The sequence below is a fragment of the Stegostoma tigrinum genome, chromosome 28, assembly GCF_030684315.1.
Source record: "Stegostoma tigrinum isolate sSteTig4 chromosome 28, sSteTig4.hap1, whole genome shotgun sequence".
Taxonomy (NCBI): domain Eukaryota; kingdom Metazoa; phylum Chordata; class Chondrichthyes; order Orectolobiformes; family Stegostomatidae; genus Stegostoma; species Stegostoma tigrinum.
Genome location: NC_081381.1, coordinates 17,237,137 through 17,256,271, shown reverse-complemented (window position 1 = coordinate 17,256,271; position 19,135 = coordinate 17,237,137). Strand labels below are relative to the sequence as shown.

The window sequence follows — 19,135 nt, the reverse complement described above, 5'->3', positions numbered from 1 at the left end:
CGTGTAGATACATGCATGGATACACAGAGATACGCACGAACACACACACACCCTCCCCAGTTACAGAGCTAGAGTATCTCAAGCAGACTGGAGATGAGTGGCACAGCGGAGGGATGCACTAATTAACAGACACAAAATAAATTAAGCAGGTTGTGGCAGAGAAGTCAAAAGTTAGCCTCCTCGGTAATAATCTTAATCCTTGATTTATAACTGCCTATTGTCTGATTTTAGCAGCTAAAGTGCAAAGTGGAAGTTAGTTAATTATGCATTGCATCACACTGTAATAACTCGTTGCATCTGGAAGGCACCTGGTGACCGTGAGCAGTCAAGTACAAAACCATGTTGGTGAAATCTGAGAATCATTGCCTGTATTTATTTAGAGATTGTCTAACAAAATGTCACTGAGTATGATTATACCCAATGCGAAGCTTTTGTGCAACCTGAGTTTCCTCCAATAGATGGCTGTGATCAGATATTGCTATTCTTCCTGTGACTGCTACCACAGTCATGGTGATGATGGCTTGCTTGTATCATGCTAACACTCAGATTGTGATCTGTGTAATCATTGACCTTGATTGACATTGTGAATAGAATAATGGCTGATTAGGGATCCAATAACATGTCTAATCTACCTATCCTGCTTCTCCTGGGACTCTATGGGTAATTTAGCACGGCCAATCCACCTAGCCTGCACATCTTTGGACTGTGGAACGAAACTGGAGGAAACCCACGCAGACACAGGGCGAATGTGTAAACTCCACACAGACAGTCACCCGAGAGTGGAATCAAACCCAGGTCTCTGGCGCTGTGAGGCTGCAGTGTTAACCACTGAGCCACCGTGCCAACAGACAGAGTAAACACAAGAGGATGTTCCTGATGACTGGGGAGTCCAGAACTAGAGGCTAGTCTAAGGATATAGGGAGGGCCATTTGGCACTGAGATGAGGAGAAATTTATTCACCCACAGAGCTTTGAATCTGGAATTCTCTGCCACAGAAAGCAGCTGAGGCCAAAATTTGTTTTCGAAAAGGAATGCTATGTCATTCTTCAGGCTAAAGAAATCCAAAGGGTGCAGAGAGAAAACAGGAAGAAGATACTGAGTTGGACGACAAGCCATGACCATATTGAGTGGCTGAGCAGGGTTTGAAGGGCAGAATGGCTTGTTCCTCCTTCTGTTTGCTCTGTTTCTATTGTAATGTTCTGGGCCATGGGTTCATATTCCACCACAGCAGATCTGAAATTCAAAAGCAGCTGAATGGTGACTGTAAAATCATTGACAATTGACACACTTCTTGTTCACTAATGTCCTATATGTAAGGAAATCCTTTGACCTTACTTGGTCTGGCCTACATGTGACTCTAAAACCACAGGACATGGCCTCAAAATAGTGAGGGAGCTGATTTAAGACTGAGTTGGGGAGGAATGTCTTCACCCAAAGGGTTGTGAATCTGTGGAATTCCCTGCCCAGTGAAGTAGTTGAGGCTACCTTGTTGAATGTTTTTAAGGCAATGAGAGGTAGATTTTTTAACAGTAAAGGAATTAAGGGTTATGGTGAGTCCATGAAAAGATCAGCCATGACCTTATTGAATGGTGGAGCTATCTTTGTGGTCCAGACAGCCTTCTCCTGCTCCAGTTTCTTATCTTCTGACGTAGACAAGCAATGTGTTTCACTCTTATCCGTCCTCTGGGCAGTTAGGGATGAGGAATATATGCTAGACTACACAGTGATGCCCAAGCCCAAGGAATGAAACAAAAATGCCTTCACGTCACCTCAGGTCCTCACCCGTTCACAAGCGTCATACAGTGGAAGAAGATAGACTCACTGACTGACCAGATCAAAATCCTGGAGTATTATGGATCTACCTAGGTAGCTCACCACCACCTTTTCAAGGGCACCTGGGCAGGGGGGTAATAAATGCTGGCCAGTCAGCAATGCCCATATCCCACAAGTGAATAAAAAGTACACGTTGATGTAGCATCCTGTCATCTTCACCAGATGTCCCAAAGTCCTTGACTGCCAGTGGCTTGGTATTGAAATATAACCAGTGTTATAGCGTGAGAAATTGTGCAGGTAATTCCATATATAGGGACAGTAATGTGGTAGAGACTGTTCTGTGATAACTGTCAGACATTGCACTGGATGTAACTGCGGGGCTCCTCTTCAACATCCAGCCAGAGAATCTTCTACATTCGCCCGAGTATGTACCATATTCAAAGGTGTTCCAGCACTCCCTCAAAACTGCCCTGGGAGAGCTATCAGCTTCTTGATTTTCGTATCCAAGTAGCTGAAGTAAGGTAGAAACCCACAGCCTTCTGAGTGAGAGGTGTGAGAGCCCCTCATCGAATCACTGCCTGTCCCACACATGAGGAAAGGCAGGGAAACAGCGCAGTCAATAAGGTGAGGTGGCGGCCTAGTGGTGTTGTCGCTGGACTCTTAATCCCCAGACCCAGGTAAAATTCTGGGGACCCAGGTTTGACTCTCGCCAAGGCAGATGGTAGAATTTGAATTCAATGAAAAATCTTGAATTCAGAGTCTAATGGCAACCGTGAATCCATTGTCAATTGTTGGAAAAACCCATCTGGTTCACTAATGTCCTTTAAGGAGGGAAACTGCCTTACCTGGTCTGGCCTACATGCGGTTGAGTCTTAACTGCCCTCTGAGATGGGCAATAAATGCTGACCTAGTTAGCGGTGCCCTCATCCCGTGAATGAATTTAGAACATGTTGAATTTTGAATGAAAAAGAATTGTTTCTGAGAACTGTTATTTAGATGGGATGGAAGTTTTGTAACTCCTGATAACTGAGCAGTTTGATGCAAACATCAAGCTTGCTCTGGCTTTGCAGCGTATGAACTGAAATCTTAAAAGAATGGCAGTGTATAGATTTATGTTTCATTCATAATTGAGTTGGCACTTTACGGGGGTACAAGCAAATATCTAGAAACCTAAGCTGTTTGTGTGTGAAATACTTTGACTCCTGTGGAATTTGTTAGACAGGATTCAAATGTGATCTGTGTTATTGATTAAGTGAATCTCTGTTGAAAGCATCAAAAGCAGGTCAAGCGTACAGAAACAACAATTAGATGGTTGATGTTCATTTGACTTCAAATCGGCAGCCAAATGTTTGAAAAGGTAAAGTTTTTGTTTAAAATAGCTTGTGTGTTTGCACGATTGTGCGTGCATGCACATGCCTGTTTGTGTGTGTGTGTGTGTCTGTCTGTCTGTCTGTCTGTCTGTACATAGGTATGTTTGGGCCTCTCCAGAGACCTGAGTTACTTTGCTGTACTTAGGGACTGCTGCTCTGTCGAAGATGCCATCCTCACTTGAGATGTTAAGGTAAGGCCCCCCTCTGCCCTCCCCGAGTTTCTGTATCAGATCCCATGCGTCTATCATGATGAATCAAAGCTGGATTAGAATGGAAAGTGAGTTGTGAAGAGAACATGGGGAGCCTACACTGAGATGTAGATAGGTTCAGTGAATGACAAAAAGTTGGCAAACAGAGTACAATGTAAGAAACTGAAATTGTCAATTTTGGCAGAATTAATAAAGTAGAAGCACTTTATCTAACTGCTGCAAGATTGCAAGGCTCTGGGGTGGACAGAAATCTGGATGTCCTTGCGCATGTATGACAGAAAGTTAGTACACAGGTACGACAAGTAATCAGGAAAGCTGCTGGAAATTGAATGTAAAGGAAGGGAAGTAATGCTTCGCTTTGGTGCACTTTGGGCATTGGTGAGACTGCATCTGGTGTATCATGCACAGCACTGGTCATCAGACTTAGAGTATTGTTATTGTGTTGGGAGCAGTTCAGAGAGGGTTTACTAGACTAATACCTGGAATGAGTGGATTGTCTTCTGTGGAGAGGCTACACCAGTACCAGCTGGAGTTTCTTTCTCCACAGGCACTGCCTAACCTGCGGACTGTTCCCAGCAGTTTCTGTGTTTATTTCAGATTCAATAGTAGTTAATCACGTTGCTATTTGAGGCAACCTGCTCTATGTAAGTCGGCTAATAAAATGTGAGGCTGGATGAACACAGCAGGCCAAGCAGCATCTCAGGAGCACAAAAGCTGACGTTTCAGGCCTAGACCCTTCATCAGAGAATGCTGGAGATTCCAAGATAATAAAATGTGAGGCTGGATGAACACAGCAGGCCAAGCAGCATCTCAGGAGCACAATGAGTCTTAACTGCCCTCTGAGATGGGCAATAAATGCTGACCTAGAAAGAACAATTCTTTTTCATTCAAAATTCAACATGTTCTAAATTCATTCACGGGATGAGGGCACCGCTAACTAGGTCAGCATTTATTGCCCATCTCAGAGGGCAGTTAAGACTCATTGTGCTCCTGAGATGCTGCTTGGCCTGCTGTGTTCATCCAGCCTCACATTTTATTATCTTGGAATCTCCAGCATCTGCAGTTCCCATTATCTCTGATACTATGTAAGTCGGCTGCTGTGTTTGCCCACATTCCAACAATGAGAAGAGATCAAAAGTACTTCACAGTGTTGTAGCACAAGGTGCAGGCCATTCAGCCCATCGTGCCTGCACCAGCCTGTACTATGAGTTTCGTTACCTAGTAGCAATCTCCTGCTTTCTCCCCATGTTTGTAAACATCAGTAGTTGCAAAATGCTTTGTGACCTCCTGAGGTCCCACAACAAGACACGTGAGTAATAGCATGCAGGGGCCTGTGAGGGCTGTTTTCTTACTTTTGTGGTGAATGGCTATTGATCGATTATTTTGTATAGATTTCACCAGTGATCGCGTTAGCAGGTTTTTAACGGCTCGCGTTGCAGGTTTTGTCTTCGCTGTAACGAGGTTCTTTCTTTATGTGTGTACCAGGCTGTGTGGGAGAAAACGTTGAAAGACGAGGGGACACCACTGCACAAGTACTACAGCAGCTGGAAGAAACTGAGAGAGAAGGAGATTGCACTGGAGATCACTGGCAAGGAGAGGGTTTGTACAAACATCTTGAGAAACTTTCTTTATTGCTGCCCTGCTGGACTCAACTTCAGAACTTATCTCAAAAAACAGATTTGAGAGTTTGAGTGAGAGTGATTTTGGGCAGTTCTGAAAGGATTAGGAACTTGTATAAGTTCCTGAAATTGGGAAGTCCAACAGAGAACATTGAAATATCTCCACAGAGGCCGGTATCCTGTCACCCTTTATTTACTCACGCGCAGTACATGGGCTCTGACCAGCCAGCTCAGAGCCTGTCTCTGGACTGAGGAGACTCTCTGAATCTCCTCTTTATATCTGTCAGCCAGGGCTCCCTGATTGACTCGGGTTAACAACCCCAATTAGGGATCTCATAGTCATTGAGATCCACTGGCTGACCTCATTCCAATCGCCACAAATGTGCCATGGACAAATCTGATCCAGTGAGTAAGATTTTTGTCACATTCTCCCAAAGTTCATATGCCCTCTGCAGCATCCCAGTCAAGCGGATGTTCAGTGCCCAGCTCTGGGTGTTAGCGCAGAAACCAGCACTCCGCTGTACTGTGAGGGGTCTTTGTCACAGAGTCCACCCCCTTCTCCTTGAAACTAACAACAGGACTCATTAGTTACTGAGAGGTTGGGGCAGAGGCAGTGGTCCAGTTTCTCACACTTTGCCTCTCATTGTAGCTTGTTAACACGAGCAGGGTCAGTTTGGACGGTCGTGCTTCCTTGTGTTTGAATTATTGCGTACTTAACATCCCCAGCTCACTCCTGAAGCCACTTGGGATCACTGCCGATAGAATGACCCAACTGAGGCTGTCGGCTGTGAATGGACAATATTACTTCTTTAAAACAAAGGCTGCACTACATTGGACCTGCATCACAGCAACATCAGCCTCGATCCAGTATAACGACATTCAGTTTCTGTGCCTCGCTCTAAAACCTAAATAAATGGGAAGTATTTAAAATCCGCTTTCCGGTTTATCGAAAGGATGGGAGAAAATAGATATTGCAGTTTTGAGAGGCAGGAGATGGGCAGCAGGTCGTTTACTGAATCAGTGCAGACGTGATGGGCCCAATTGCCACCTCCTGTGCTGTAGTCCTTCTGTAATTGAATCCCACAGACTTGCGGTAAGGGTTTTAACATGAGCCCAAACAGCCATGTCACCTGTTATGAATGACTCTCATTGTGGATAGGACACACACCTGTCTTGCCATGTTGTGGTACAGTGATAGTGTCCCTACTAGTGATCAGGAGGCCCCGGTTGAAATCCCACCTGCCATGAGGCATGTAACGACTTCTCTGCACAGATTGATTGATTAGGAAGTAGTCTCGCAAGGGTGGCTAAATCCAACTCTGCTCCTTGAGAAGGTCTGTCACATTAAAAATAATCTTGGTCTGATTGAGTATCTAATGAGATCGGAGCCGCCAACGGCACTTTTAGGAAACAAATAGGAGAAGAGCAGGGCCAGACTTCAATACTTTAGTCTGTTTTATTTCAAAGAGCGAATGGGGCTAGCCTCCTTGGTTTTGAAGTCCTAACTACGGGCCTCTAATTCGTCAGCACAGTATTTCAGAAGGTTCTTAGTCACCAACAGTCCGCTTTAACAACTGTTCACCCTCCCAGCCTGATCGTTAGCAAATCCTTTGTGTGTCCAACTGTCTCTCTCTCTCTCTCTCTCTCTCTCTCTTTGAGCTCTATCCTATTGTTTACTCTCTACCCGACCCACCTCCCTACTTTCTGCACATAAACTGACGTTTTCCCAGCCACCATCAGCTCTGAGGAAGAGTCACCGGACCCGAAACGTTAACTCTGTTTTCTCCTCCACAGATGCTGCCGGACCTGCTGAGCTTTTCCAGCAACTTTGTTTTTGTTTCAGAAGGTTTTTGTTCGAGATGTCTTGCGTAAGTTGAGCTTGGTGAATCTTTCCGAGCAAACTCCAGCGATGAAGCTGACTGTTTTTTGAAAAGAAGTAGTGATTGGAATATACAGTGTGGAAGTTGGTGAATGCTTTAAAGGGAGTAGAATTGAGTCCAGAGGGACAGTAGGTCACGTTTGTTTCCATTGTCGGCTTCCTGAAAACTTAACACGTTACTTGATTCTTTTGGGTGGTAAGTGTAGTGTTTCTGGTGCACTTCAGTCTGCTTGGTGCCAGAGAGGATGCAGAGTCGGTCAGCCCTCCCGAGGTATCATTTTCGTCAGGTCCTTATCGTGCTTCCACAGTGTTTAGAAAGAACTGTAAATCATGTTGTGAGCAGTCCAGTGGTGACACCAAGCAGCTGAAGCAGTAATGAGTCCTAATGAAATGTCCCTTTTAGGAACACCTTTGCATATCACTGGGCACCAATGCCTGTATGCAGATAGGGAAATATCTTTTGATGAGACCCTGCTCTCGGTGTTTTAAGTCAGTGCACGTAAAGCAGACTTTGTAGTAAATGCTTATTTCCTATTTCATGTTCTTGCCTCTTTCCCTCGCCAGCTGGAAGACCTGAATTTCCCTGAGATCAAACGCAGGAAGATGCAGGAGAGCAAAGAGAAAGACAAGAAAGAGTTCAAGGATCTCTTTGAGTCTGACAGTGACTCTGATGATGAAAGCAGTGGGCTTAAATCTAAAGGTATGTTTTGAAAATGGTGTGGAGGTGGGGGCAGAGTTACAAGGAACAGTGTGAGTTTTGCTAAAAAGACAAAGGAAACAGCCCCAAATCAATAACTCCAGTCTCAGGGAACAAAACTGTTGGCAGGAACTGAGCGAGAGAGAGAGAGAGAGAGAAAGTGTGTGCACATGTGTATATACACTACCAGACTTGTACCGTTGCAAAGTACTTTTTGTTTTCTATCAATAGGCAGAATACTCAACTCTGCTTGGTTATATGGTAATACAGAACTTCAGTATTGCTGAGAAGGAGACATTTTGCCAAAGCTTTTTGTCTTATATTCAACAGGACAATTTGCAAGAGTACTAGTTTAACAGGAACACCAGCATTGATGCTGCTTGAGGGGCAAGGGATAATTAACTGCTGGAGTTTGTCCAAAGTTTAAATCAGGTTAACTCAGATTGCTTAAGGCATTGCCCTGGGAAATAAACCAGCAAATTTTGTTGAGTTCAAACAGGTGCACTGCATGTATATGTACATTCTGTCTGCAACAAACAGGGCTGTGTGTGTTCATGTAGTTTGCAATATTCTGAATCACTGTAAGCCTTCTTGACAATTCTCACTTGATTATAAGCATAATTCAATGCAAAACTCATAACAGTATCCAACCTAGATGGGATTGTGCAATTGACTACCATTTGCTGAATGATCCTGACTGTGCAGTGGTGAAAGAACACTGCACTGGTCCGACCTGTGCTCTCAGGTTAACGTACAAAAATCCAGGGCTATTCTCTCCAGTTGCTTGACCAATATTAAACTCTCTATCAGCATTGGAAAAACAGATTACCTTGCCATTATTGTATTGCTGTTTGAGAGACCTCGCTGTGTGTGAATTGGCTCTCATGCTTCCCACAATATAACAGCGACGGCCCTTCAAAAATACTGAATTAACTGCAGAGCAATGGCGGACCTCCTCTGCAGCCATTACAGGATCTATGCAAATGCTAGTCTCTCTTTAAAGGTAGTCACTGTTGAATCCAAAGGAGAATTTGGGGGAAATGATGTTCACTCAGAGAATGGTTGGATTGTGAAACACAAGGGACATAACTTCAGCTATGTGTCAACATAGTTGGACACATGAGAAGGAAAGCATCAGGGAGATTACTTTGATGACACTGCTGAGATAAAATACGGAGCATGAATGTGTGGGGCTGAATGGTATCCCTGTAAATACTTTGCAAAAATCTTGCTGCTGGCTGACTGGCTAGGGTAAGAAATGCTCAGGATCTGCAGGACATTTTAAAAATGCCGAAAGGTTAAGTCTCACTTTTTTTAAATTAATTATTTGATCCAGTTTGAATCTGTAATTGGCCATGCTTCTCATTTCCTACCTGATTAGCATACATTAAGCATGGCACCCAAATTAATTCAACTCTACAGATATTCTGACGAGCAACTTCAAACATTTTTTTTCCTACCAAGGATGTTAAAACACAGTAAATCACGGTGATGTTGTTCTGTGGCTGCCTGCATGCTGTCATTGCTCCCCTTTTCAAAAGGCCCAAATTGCTACTAGGCAACTAGCATCAGCAGAAACTGTGTCTCTGCACTTGGAGAAAATATAATCCCACACATATTCATCAGTTATTTTGGAATTAAAAGATAATAACAACATAACGAGTGGCTTCGTGGAGAAACTGTGTGCCAAGATGACTTGGGCAAACTGTATTTCTGACAATTGCACACTTAGTACAGCCAGGTCATAGTATGGTGGCTCAGTGGTTAGCACTGCTGCCTCACAGCCCCAGGAACCTGGGTTCAATTCCGGCCTTGGGCGGCTGTCTGTGTGGCGTTCGCGCATAGTCCCTGTGTCTGCTTGGGTTTCCTCCCCCAGTCCAAAGATGTGCAGGTTAAGGTGGATTGGCCATGCTAAGTTGTCCCATAGTATCCAGGGACGTGTGGGTTAACCTTGGGAAATGCAAGTTTGCAGAGATGGGGTAGGGTTTGGCTGGGATGCTGTTCAGAGAGTTGGTGTGGATCAAATGGCCGGTTCCAACACAGCAGGGATTCTATATTTAAAAAAAAACCTTACAGTCTATCGTGACTGCTCTGTACTATTTTGTATCTTGTTAATTTCCTCTTGGGTATGAAACCCTGAACAAAATGGCTCATAATGGGGTGTTAAAATTCGAATTGTAATTTCATTCCTCAGCAATGATTGATACAAGATTTGGGAATATTGTGCTGAGCTGTCAGGAACTCTGATGTTCGGGGAACAATGCACATCAGAAGAAAGCGGATCAGACTCATGATGGCTCTTGGACTGGGAATATTTTGTGCATTTTCTGCTCTCCAGTTCCAACATACACCGACATTGTAATTTATCTCGCTTTCGTGACCAACATGGCTCAGAAATATCTTTTGTACCAAAGTATTGTTGGCCATTAAATGTTACCCTAATGCCCATTAATTTTCGTCCTTAGCCCTCCGCAAGCATAAATCCCTTAATCTACAACATTATACAGAAGTAGCCTTAGCCGTGATTTATTTACAGGTGAAAATTTAATCCTGTTTAAATACCTGTGCTTTGATTTCAAATTACAGACTAGGTGAAAGCTTAGCATCACAAAAAAAACAGATAAGGCTTAGAAAGTTATGTCAAACTATAGAGCAGATGAAGAGCACCTCAACGAGGAAGGACTCTGTCACCCTAGTAACTGACTAAAGTATATTAGAATTAGGGGTAAAGTTTTATTGTCACGTGTGCTCAAGTCCAGGAGTACAGTGAAAAGTGTACAGTGTTGCAAATACCCAGGGCCATCTTAGGTACAGAGAACATAGTTACAAATCTTAGGTACAAAAACAGAGAAATAAAGAAAAAAAGCTAAGAATTCTACATTACAGTTCATCATTTCTTTAACTTTCTAATTCATGTTATAATGCTAAAGATGAACATTAGAGTCCTTCTGTAGCCTGCAGTCAGTCCACACTGAGGGCTTTCCACATGTGGTCTCACTCGCCCGCCCCACACTGGACTGACCCCAACTGGGCTTACAGGTACCTGACCACCATCTCAGATAGGCTGACTGTACCGGACCCCAGCTTGCTGACCACTAGCCTCCCCGTTTCAGCTCCCCAGCCCGTCAGCTAGTCTGCTCTGCACCGGGCCCACTGACCATCCCCAGTCCACTGCGGGCCACTGACCGTCCCCGCGCCGCTCTGAGAAAACTGACCGCCCCTGCTCTGCTGCAGGCCCACTGACCGTCCCTGCTCCAAGCCCACTGACCTTCCCCCTCCAGGCCCACTGATGGGACGGACCACTTCCCTCCAGGCCCACTGACCATCCTCACTCTGCCCTGGGCCCAAAGACCGTCCCCGATCTGGGCTCACTGACCGTCCTCATTCCGCCCTGGGCCCAAAGACTGTCCCTGGTCCAGGGAGACTGACCTTGCCTCTCCAGGCCCACTGACTGACCCTGCTCCGCTCCGGACCCACTGACCATCCTCGCTCTGCTCCAGGCCCAAAGACCGTCCTCTCTCCGGGCCCACTGACCGTCCCCGCTCCACTCCAGGCCCACTGACCGTCCCCGATCCGGGCCCACTGACTGACCCACTCCGCTCCGGGCCCACTGACCGACCCACTCCGCTCCGGGCCCACTGACCGACCCACTCCGCTCCGGGCACACTGACCGACCCACTCCGCTCCGGGCACACTGACCATCCCACTCCACTCGGGGCACACTGACTATCCCATTCCACTCCGGGCACACTGACCATCCCACTCCTCTCCGGGCCCACTGACCGACCCACTCCACTCCGGGTCCATTGACCATCTTCATCCCGCCCTGGGCCCAAAGACCATCCCTGCACCAGGCCCACTGACCATCCCCCACCAGTCCCACTGACTGACCCTGCTCCGCCCCAGGCCCACTGGCCATCCCACTCCGCTCCGGGCCCATTGACCGTCCTTATTCCGCCCTGGGCCCAAAGACCAGCCCTGCTCCAGGCACACTGACCTTCCCCCTCCAGGCACACTGACTGACCCTGCTCCACTCTGGGCCCAAAGACCGTCCTTACTCCGGGCCCACTGACCGTCACCGATCCGGGCCCACTGACCGTTCCCGCTCCGGGCTCATTTACCATCCCTGCTCCAGGCCCATTGACCGACCCGCTCTGGTCTGGACCCACTGGCCATCCCACTCCGCTCCGGGTCCATTGACCATCCTCATTCCGCCCTGGACCCACTGACCATCCCTGCTCCGGGCCCACTGACCATCCCACTCCACTCCAGGCCCATTAACCGTCCTCATTCCGCCCTGGGCGCAAAGACCATCCCGGCTCCAGGCCCACTGACTGACCCTGCTCCGCTCCGCTCTGGGCCCACTGACCGTCTTTGCTCTGCTCTGGGCCCAAAGACCGTCCTCGCTCCGGTCCCACTGACGATTCCTGCCCCGATCCGGGCCCACTGACCGTCCCCGATCCGGGCCCACTGACCATCCCACTCCTCTCCGGGCCCACTGAATGCTGACAAACTGTTAACTTATGTCCTTTCCTGTGGTATTCCATTCTCCTGTCGATGGGACTTTGTTCCAGAAGAGTGCCTGTATTGTTGTGCTGACAGAACATTACTGTCATTTGGTAGCATCACTGCTCCAGTAATCCAGCAGTCAGACTAATGCCCTGGCGGGGACAGGTTCAAATCCTACCACAGTAGCTGGTTTTCTTTAAATTCGAAGAATAATTTTCTGTAAATGGAAACTAATGGTAATAGGAGCCACCAATTGGTATCAAAAACCCACCCTGTTCACGAATGTCCTTTGAGCAAAGAAACTGCCATCCTTACCTGGTCTGGGCAACGTGTAACTCCAGACCCACAGAAATGTGCAATTACTCGAGCTGAACTGTTCAAGGACAGCTAAGGTTGGGGAATAAATCCTGGACTTACTGGTGATGCCATTGCAGAACATCTTTCCTTTAAAGTAAACCCCTTTGACACGGTGCACAGCTCGACCAGCAGCTGCCTAATATTGTGGCTCAGTCAAACCTTAGCATTGAAGTATTAAGATAAAACAAAATTATGGATGCTAGCAGTCTGAAACAGAAATTATTGGAGAAGCTCAGCAGGTCTGACAGCATCTGTGGAGAGAGGAACACGCTGATGTTTTGAGTCCAGTGACATTTCTGAAGAAAAGAATCTCCGCGCTCTCTCCACATTAGGTGCCAAACCTGCTGAGGTTCTCCAGCGATTTCTGTCTCTCTTGGAAGTATTTAAGTCTTGATTGATTGTGTAATTTTGGAATGGTGACATTTATAACAGAACATAGAACAGTACAGCACAGTCCAGGCCCTTTGGCCCACGAGGTTGTGCCGAATGTTTACCCCAATCCTAAGATGTCCCTCACCTCCACCCCTACCTTATACTATCATCCATATGCCTATCTGATAGCCGCTGAAATGCCCCTAATGAGGCCAACTCCACTACCCTCTCTGACAATGCATTCCACACTCCGACCACTCTCTGAGTAAAGAACCTACCTCTGACGTCTCCCTGACATCTTACCTCCACTCACTTTAAAACTATACCCCCATCTAACAGCTACCTCCACCCTAGGAAAAAGTCTCTGGCTGTCTACTCTATCTATACCTCTGGTTATTTTGTACACCTCTATCAAGTCATGTCTCATCCTTCATAGTTCTAAAGAGAAAAGCCCTAGGTCTCTCAACCTTTCCTCATACAACCTACCCTCCATTCCAGGCAACATCCTGGTAAGTCTCCTCTGCACCTTTTCCAATGCTTCCACATCTTTCCTGTAATGAGGCAACCAGAAATGGACACAGTACTCCGGAGATAGTAGGAAATGCCAGTGCTGGAGAATCTGAGACAACAAGGTGTGGAGCTGGATGAACACAGCAGGCCAAGCAGCATCGGAGGAGCAGGAGTATCCTGATGCTGCTTGGCCTGCAGTGTTCATCCAGCTTTACACAATACTCTTGACGTGGCCAAACCAGGCTTTTGTATAGCTGGAGCATAACTTCATGGCTCTTGAACTCAATCCCTCTTTTAATGAAAGCTAACACACCATATGCCTCATAACAATTCTATCCATCTGAGTTAATAGATAATAAAATGTGAGGCTGGATGAACACAGCAGGCCCAGCAGCATCTCAGGAGCACAAAAGCTGACGTTTCGTGATGATGAAACGTCTAGGCCTGAAACGTCAGCTTTTGTGCTCCTGAGATGCTGCTGGGCCTGCTGCGTTCATCCAGCCTCACATTTTATTATCCATCTGAGTGGCAGCTTTCAGGGAACTGTGGACATGCCCCTCCACACTGCCAAGAATCTTTCCGTTAACCCTGTATTCTGCTTTCAAGTTTGTCCTTCCCAAATGAATCACCTCTTACTTTTCAGGGTTAAACTCCATCTGCCACTTCTCAGCCCAGCTCTGCATCCTGTCAATGTCCCTTTGTAACCTAGAACAGCCCTCCGCACTATCCACAGCTCGACCCACCTTTGTATTGTCCGCGAACTTACTAATCCACCCTTCCACTCCGTCATCCAATTCATTTACAAACATCACAAATAGAAGAAGACCCAGAACAGATCCTTTGTACACCACTTATAACTGAGCACCATATTGAATATTTTCCATCCATTACCACCCTTTGTCTTCGAAGGGTCAGCCAATTCTGAATCCAATCTGCCACATTTCCCCCTATCCCATGCCTCCTTACCTTCTGCATGAGCCTACCATGGGGAACCTTATCAAACGCCTTACTTAAATCCATGTATACCACATCCATTGCTCCACCTTCATCCACATGTTTGGCCACCTCTTCAAAGAATTCAGTAAAGTTTGTGATGCATGATCTACCCCTCAAAAATCCACGCTGATTATCACGAATCAAGCTAGGCCTTTCCAAGTGATCACAAATCCTTCCTGTCAGAGCCCTTTCCAATAATTTGCCCACCACTGATGTAAGACTAACTGGCCTGTAATTTCCAGGGTTATCCTTATTCCCTTTTTTGAACAAGGGAATGACATTTGCCTCTCTCCACATTTGCCTCTCTCCAATCTTCCGGCACTGTATCCGTGGACGGTGAGGATGAAAAGATCATCACCAAAGGCCCTGCAACCTCTTCCCTCACTTCCCATAGAATCCTTGGATAAATCCCATCAGGCCTGGGGGACTTATCTATCTTCAACTTCCTCAAAATTCCTAGCACATCTTCCTTACTAACATCCACCTCCTCTAGCCTACCAGCCTGTTTCACACTGTCTTCCCCTACAACTAGGTCCCTCTCCGTTGTGAATACTGAAGAAAAGTATTCATTAACGACCTCTCCTATCGCTTTAGGCTCTATGCACAAAATCCCTTTACAATCCTTGATCGGCCCTACCCTTTCCCTGGTCATTCTCTTATTCCTTATGTACATGTAAAAAGCCTTGGGGTTTTCCTTGATCCTATCTGCCAAGGTTTTCTCATGCCCCCTTGTAGCTCTCCTAAGCCCTTTCTTCAGGTCCTTCCTAGATAACTTGTATCCCTCTAGAGCCTTTTCCGTTCCTTGTTTCCTAAACCTTACATAAGCATCCGTCTTCCTCTTAAACAATCATTTACCTCTCTTGAGAATCAAGGGTTCCTCACTCGACCGCATCTTCCCTGCCTACTAGGGACAAACATAGAGAACACACGCAGTAAGCATTCCTTAAACAATCTCCACATTTCAATAGTGCTCTTCCCTGACAGCATCTGTTCCCATTTTATGTTACCCAGTTCTTGCCTTACAGAATTGTAATTACCCTTTTCCCGAATTATAAACCTTATCCTGTTGTATGTACCAACCCTTTTCCATGACTATTGTAAAAGTAACAGAGTTATGATCGCTACCACCAAAATGCTCTCCTACCAACAGGTCTAACACTTGGCCTGGTTCATTGCCAAGCACCAAATCCAAAGTGGCCTCTCCTCATGTTAGCCTATCTACATACTGTGTCAGGAATCCTTCCTGAATGCACTGGACAAACTATTACAACTAAAATGTTTCCAATCAGTATTTGGAAAGTTGAAGTCACCCATGACTACAACCCTGTGACTTCTGCCTTTCCAGTATCTGCCTCCCAATCCACTCCTCCACTTCTCTGCAACTGTTAGGGGCTCTGTAAAAACCCCCAACAAAGTGACTACTCCTCTCTTGTTCCTGACCTCAACTCAAACTGACTTATAATGTGTACTGATAGTCGCAAAAGCAGTTTGGAAGTTTTTGTCATGGAAACTGGATGACGCAGGGTCCAGTTTATGACAGGGTCAAGCAGCTGTACAGTCAAGTACGTGCTGTGCTCTTCCCCCAGTCCGTTGGAACGCATCACTGGTTACAAGATAGTGAGAAACAATCTGAGCAGGTGAGGAAAGCTCTCATTGCCTGGTGCTGATCAGACACAGTGCTCTGCTCATTGGCTCAGCCTGCATATACTGAACTGCACACAGGCACACACTATGAATTTGTATTGGCCGCTGTGGATGCCTGTACGTGGTGTCATTCACACAGATCAGTTCTGGAGCACCAAGAGATTTGCTGGGCACGTGGACCAGGCTGCTCATTGTCATAGTAAGCGAGGTGTCCTTAGCAACAGGACTTGGAGGAGATTAGCACAGCAGTACTTTGGCCTGAAGGATTTAGTGGAAATGCTTTATTTTCCTCTCGCACAGAGTCCCAATGTCTCAGCTAGCACCTATTTACGTTTTCCCAATCTCTCTGCGTCTTTGTAAAGGAGGTTAGATTGATCACGTAGATGTTTGCTGTTGCATGTGTGCAATGTAAAAAGAACCGGTACTGCAAAAGCTCGACTGTTTGGGGAGGGGCTCGGTGTATGGCCAATTGCAATACGAGCTGTTTCCTATTAGGATAGATGCGAAAGGGTTCAGTCATATTGCTGGGCCCTGACCTCATTAGAGGTCACCTGGATGATGACATGGCCTGGTATCTGTTTCAGATGTGTGCATTCTAGTCCTGCGGTAATTAGAGTTTTGGCGGTGGAGATACAGCTAAGGAGCTATATGTTCCCTCGGTGGCTGCCCAGATTTAAATACGGCAGCCGGGGATTGTGCATTTTTCACTGCAGCCTCATCAAGAATTAATCTCCAGTTGATTTCCAGGAAGTCCGTCCTGTAAAATTAATTGAAGTGCCAGGGAAGCTAGGTCTGGAAGGGTAATTTTTATATTTCATTCACTCTTAATGCTGAACAAAAGGCATGACACCACAAATAACATTGTTCTATACATAAGCTGTGCTTTAAACCAGCGAAAGAGCGACACAGTGGCTCAGTCATTAGCTCTGCTGCCTCACAGCACCAGGGACCCAGGTTGGATTCCAGCCTCAGGCCAGAGTTTGCTCATTCTCCCTGCGTCTGCGTAGGTTTCCTCCGGGTTCCTCCCACAGTCCAAAGATGTTCAGGTTTGGTGAATTGGCCAGGCTAAATTGTCCCAGAGTTTGCAGGGATGTGCATGCTGGGTCATTTAGCCATGGGAAATGCAGGATTACAGGGATAGGGTGAGTCTGGGCAGGACGTTCTTCGGAGGGGGCAGTGTGTCCTCTATGGGCCGAATGGCCTGCTTCCACACAGTAGGGGTTCTGTGATTCTAAATCTCACTAAATATGATGGGTATGGGGTGACTCTAACTGAGAACAGTGGAGGCTGTAACTTCAGAGTGGCCTGAGAGATCAGGCTGAAGTATCATAAGGAGGTGAATGTTTTTTTTTAAAAGAATGACTGTGCTCTGAGGACATAATTCACATGTAACTGTGAATCGGCAACAAGTTTATGTGAAACCCAGCAAGCTGATTAAAATCTGATTGAGTTGTGAGCCAGTGAACTACTGTCTGTTTCAGGCAGCTTCTGACATTGGATAACCCCTGGCCACTCAATTAAACGCTTGTGATAAATGGAGTTCAAATTATTATGACTTTATTTTTAAACAAGGACAATCAATCTAACAGCCTAAATTTGGATCTTAGAGCTGTATTTACACTGGGTTTCAAGTTGGGTAAGACTGTTCTAGCTTCACATCAGTGCTGTCTGAATTGGTTGTTGAGTGCCCAGCCAAGCTTCAACCCAATCCAATAATTGCTGAAGAAAAGCTGAAAGAACTGCAGGTGCCGTAATGGCATTTTGGATGGGTCAGTTCTGAGGAAGGGTCACCGGACCCGAAATGTTAATTCTGTTTTCTCCTTCACAGATGCCACCAGAGCTGCCGAGCTTTTCCAGCACCTTCTGTTTTTAGCCCAATAATTGCTGACAGCTGTCATGGCCTGGCCACAGTCCTTACTGTTCGTACAGACAGCAGGGTCAGAGCTGTCTGGGTGTACACGTCTTACCTGAGTCAGGTCTCCAGGTTTGCACTGTCATGTCAGGCATCCCTCAGTGGTAGTGCTCTCACCTCTGAGCTGGTAGGACGTTGGCTGAATTTCCAATTGAGAGACTTGACCACAAAATTGCGTTGACACTAGAGTGCAGTACGGAGGGAGCGCTGCACCTTGGGAGCTGCTGTCCTTCAGGTGAGATGTACAACAAAGAAAAGGAGCAGGAGTAGGCCATTCAGCCCTTTGAACCTTCTCTGCCATTGACACTGATCATGGCTGAGTTGAATTGAACTGGCTTTGTTGTCACGTTCACAAATAAATACAGTAACATGTTTGTAAGTCACCACTTACAGTGCCAACTTCGGCAGAGAGGTACCTAGGTACAATCCTTAATTACTGAAAAAAGAAATGCAGGATAAAACGCCCCACTCTGGACACTAGTCACTGGCGTCCCTGCTCTGGACACTAGTTACTGGTATCCCTGCTCTGGACACTAGTCACTGGTATCCCTGCTCTGGATACTAGTCACTGAAGTCCCTGCTCTGGTCACTAGTCACTGGCGTCTCCACTCTGGACACTAGTCACTGATGTCCCAGCCATGGTCACTAGTTGCTGACGCCCCAGCTCTGGTCACTGGTGTCCTTGTTCTGGTCACTGGTGTCACTGCTCTGGACACTGGTCACTGGCCACTGGCATCCCCGCTCTGGTCACTGGTGCCACTGCTCCAGTCACTGGCGCCACTGCTCCAGTCACTGGCGTACCAGCTCTGGTCACTAGTCGCTGGTGTCCCAGCTCTGGGCTCTGGTCACGGGTGTCCCCGCTCTGGACGATGGCGTCTCTGTCTGCTGCCAGTGCCGGGTTTGTGGTGTCCATGGCCAGGAGAAGGGAGGAGAGAGGGAGGAAAAGAAAGAAAAAGAACATGCAGAGCAGAGGGGCTGACCCCCTATCCTTGCTTTCCTGTCCCTGCAACCCCACCACCCCCCCCCCCCCCCCCCCACACCTCCTGAGCCTTTAAATTCTAAACACTTTCTCTTTCTTGACTGTATTCAGTGACTTGGCCTCTATGGTGGAGAATTCCACTGGTTCCTCCCAGTAAAGAAATATTTCCTCATCTCAGCCCTAAATAGTGTACCATTTATCCTGAGTCTTTCCCCGGTTTGAGATTCCTTAACCAAGGGCAATCGCCCTCCTTGCCCCTAGTCTGTCCAACCACATTAGAGTTGTTTCCATTTCACTCGTATGCCCTCT

At 46.6% G+C, this 19,135-nt stretch overlaps 1 protein-coding gene across 1 annotated transcript in view; it reads left to right on the top strand.

Annotated features, from left to right (window-relative positions):
- noc2l (NOC2-like nucleolar associated transcriptional repressor) overlaps positions 1–19,135 on the top strand; it is a 220,264-nt gene that overhangs the window by 146,904 nt on the left and 54,225 nt on the right. Inside the window, exons 16-17 of the mRNA XM_048561296.2 lie at positions 4,838–4,951; positions 7,415–7,550. Of these exons, the coding sequence (XP_048417253.1) occupies positions 4,838–4,951; positions 7,415–7,550 (250 nt within the window). The remainder of the gene's footprint in view (positions 1–4,837; positions 4,952–7,414; positions 7,551–19,135) is intronic.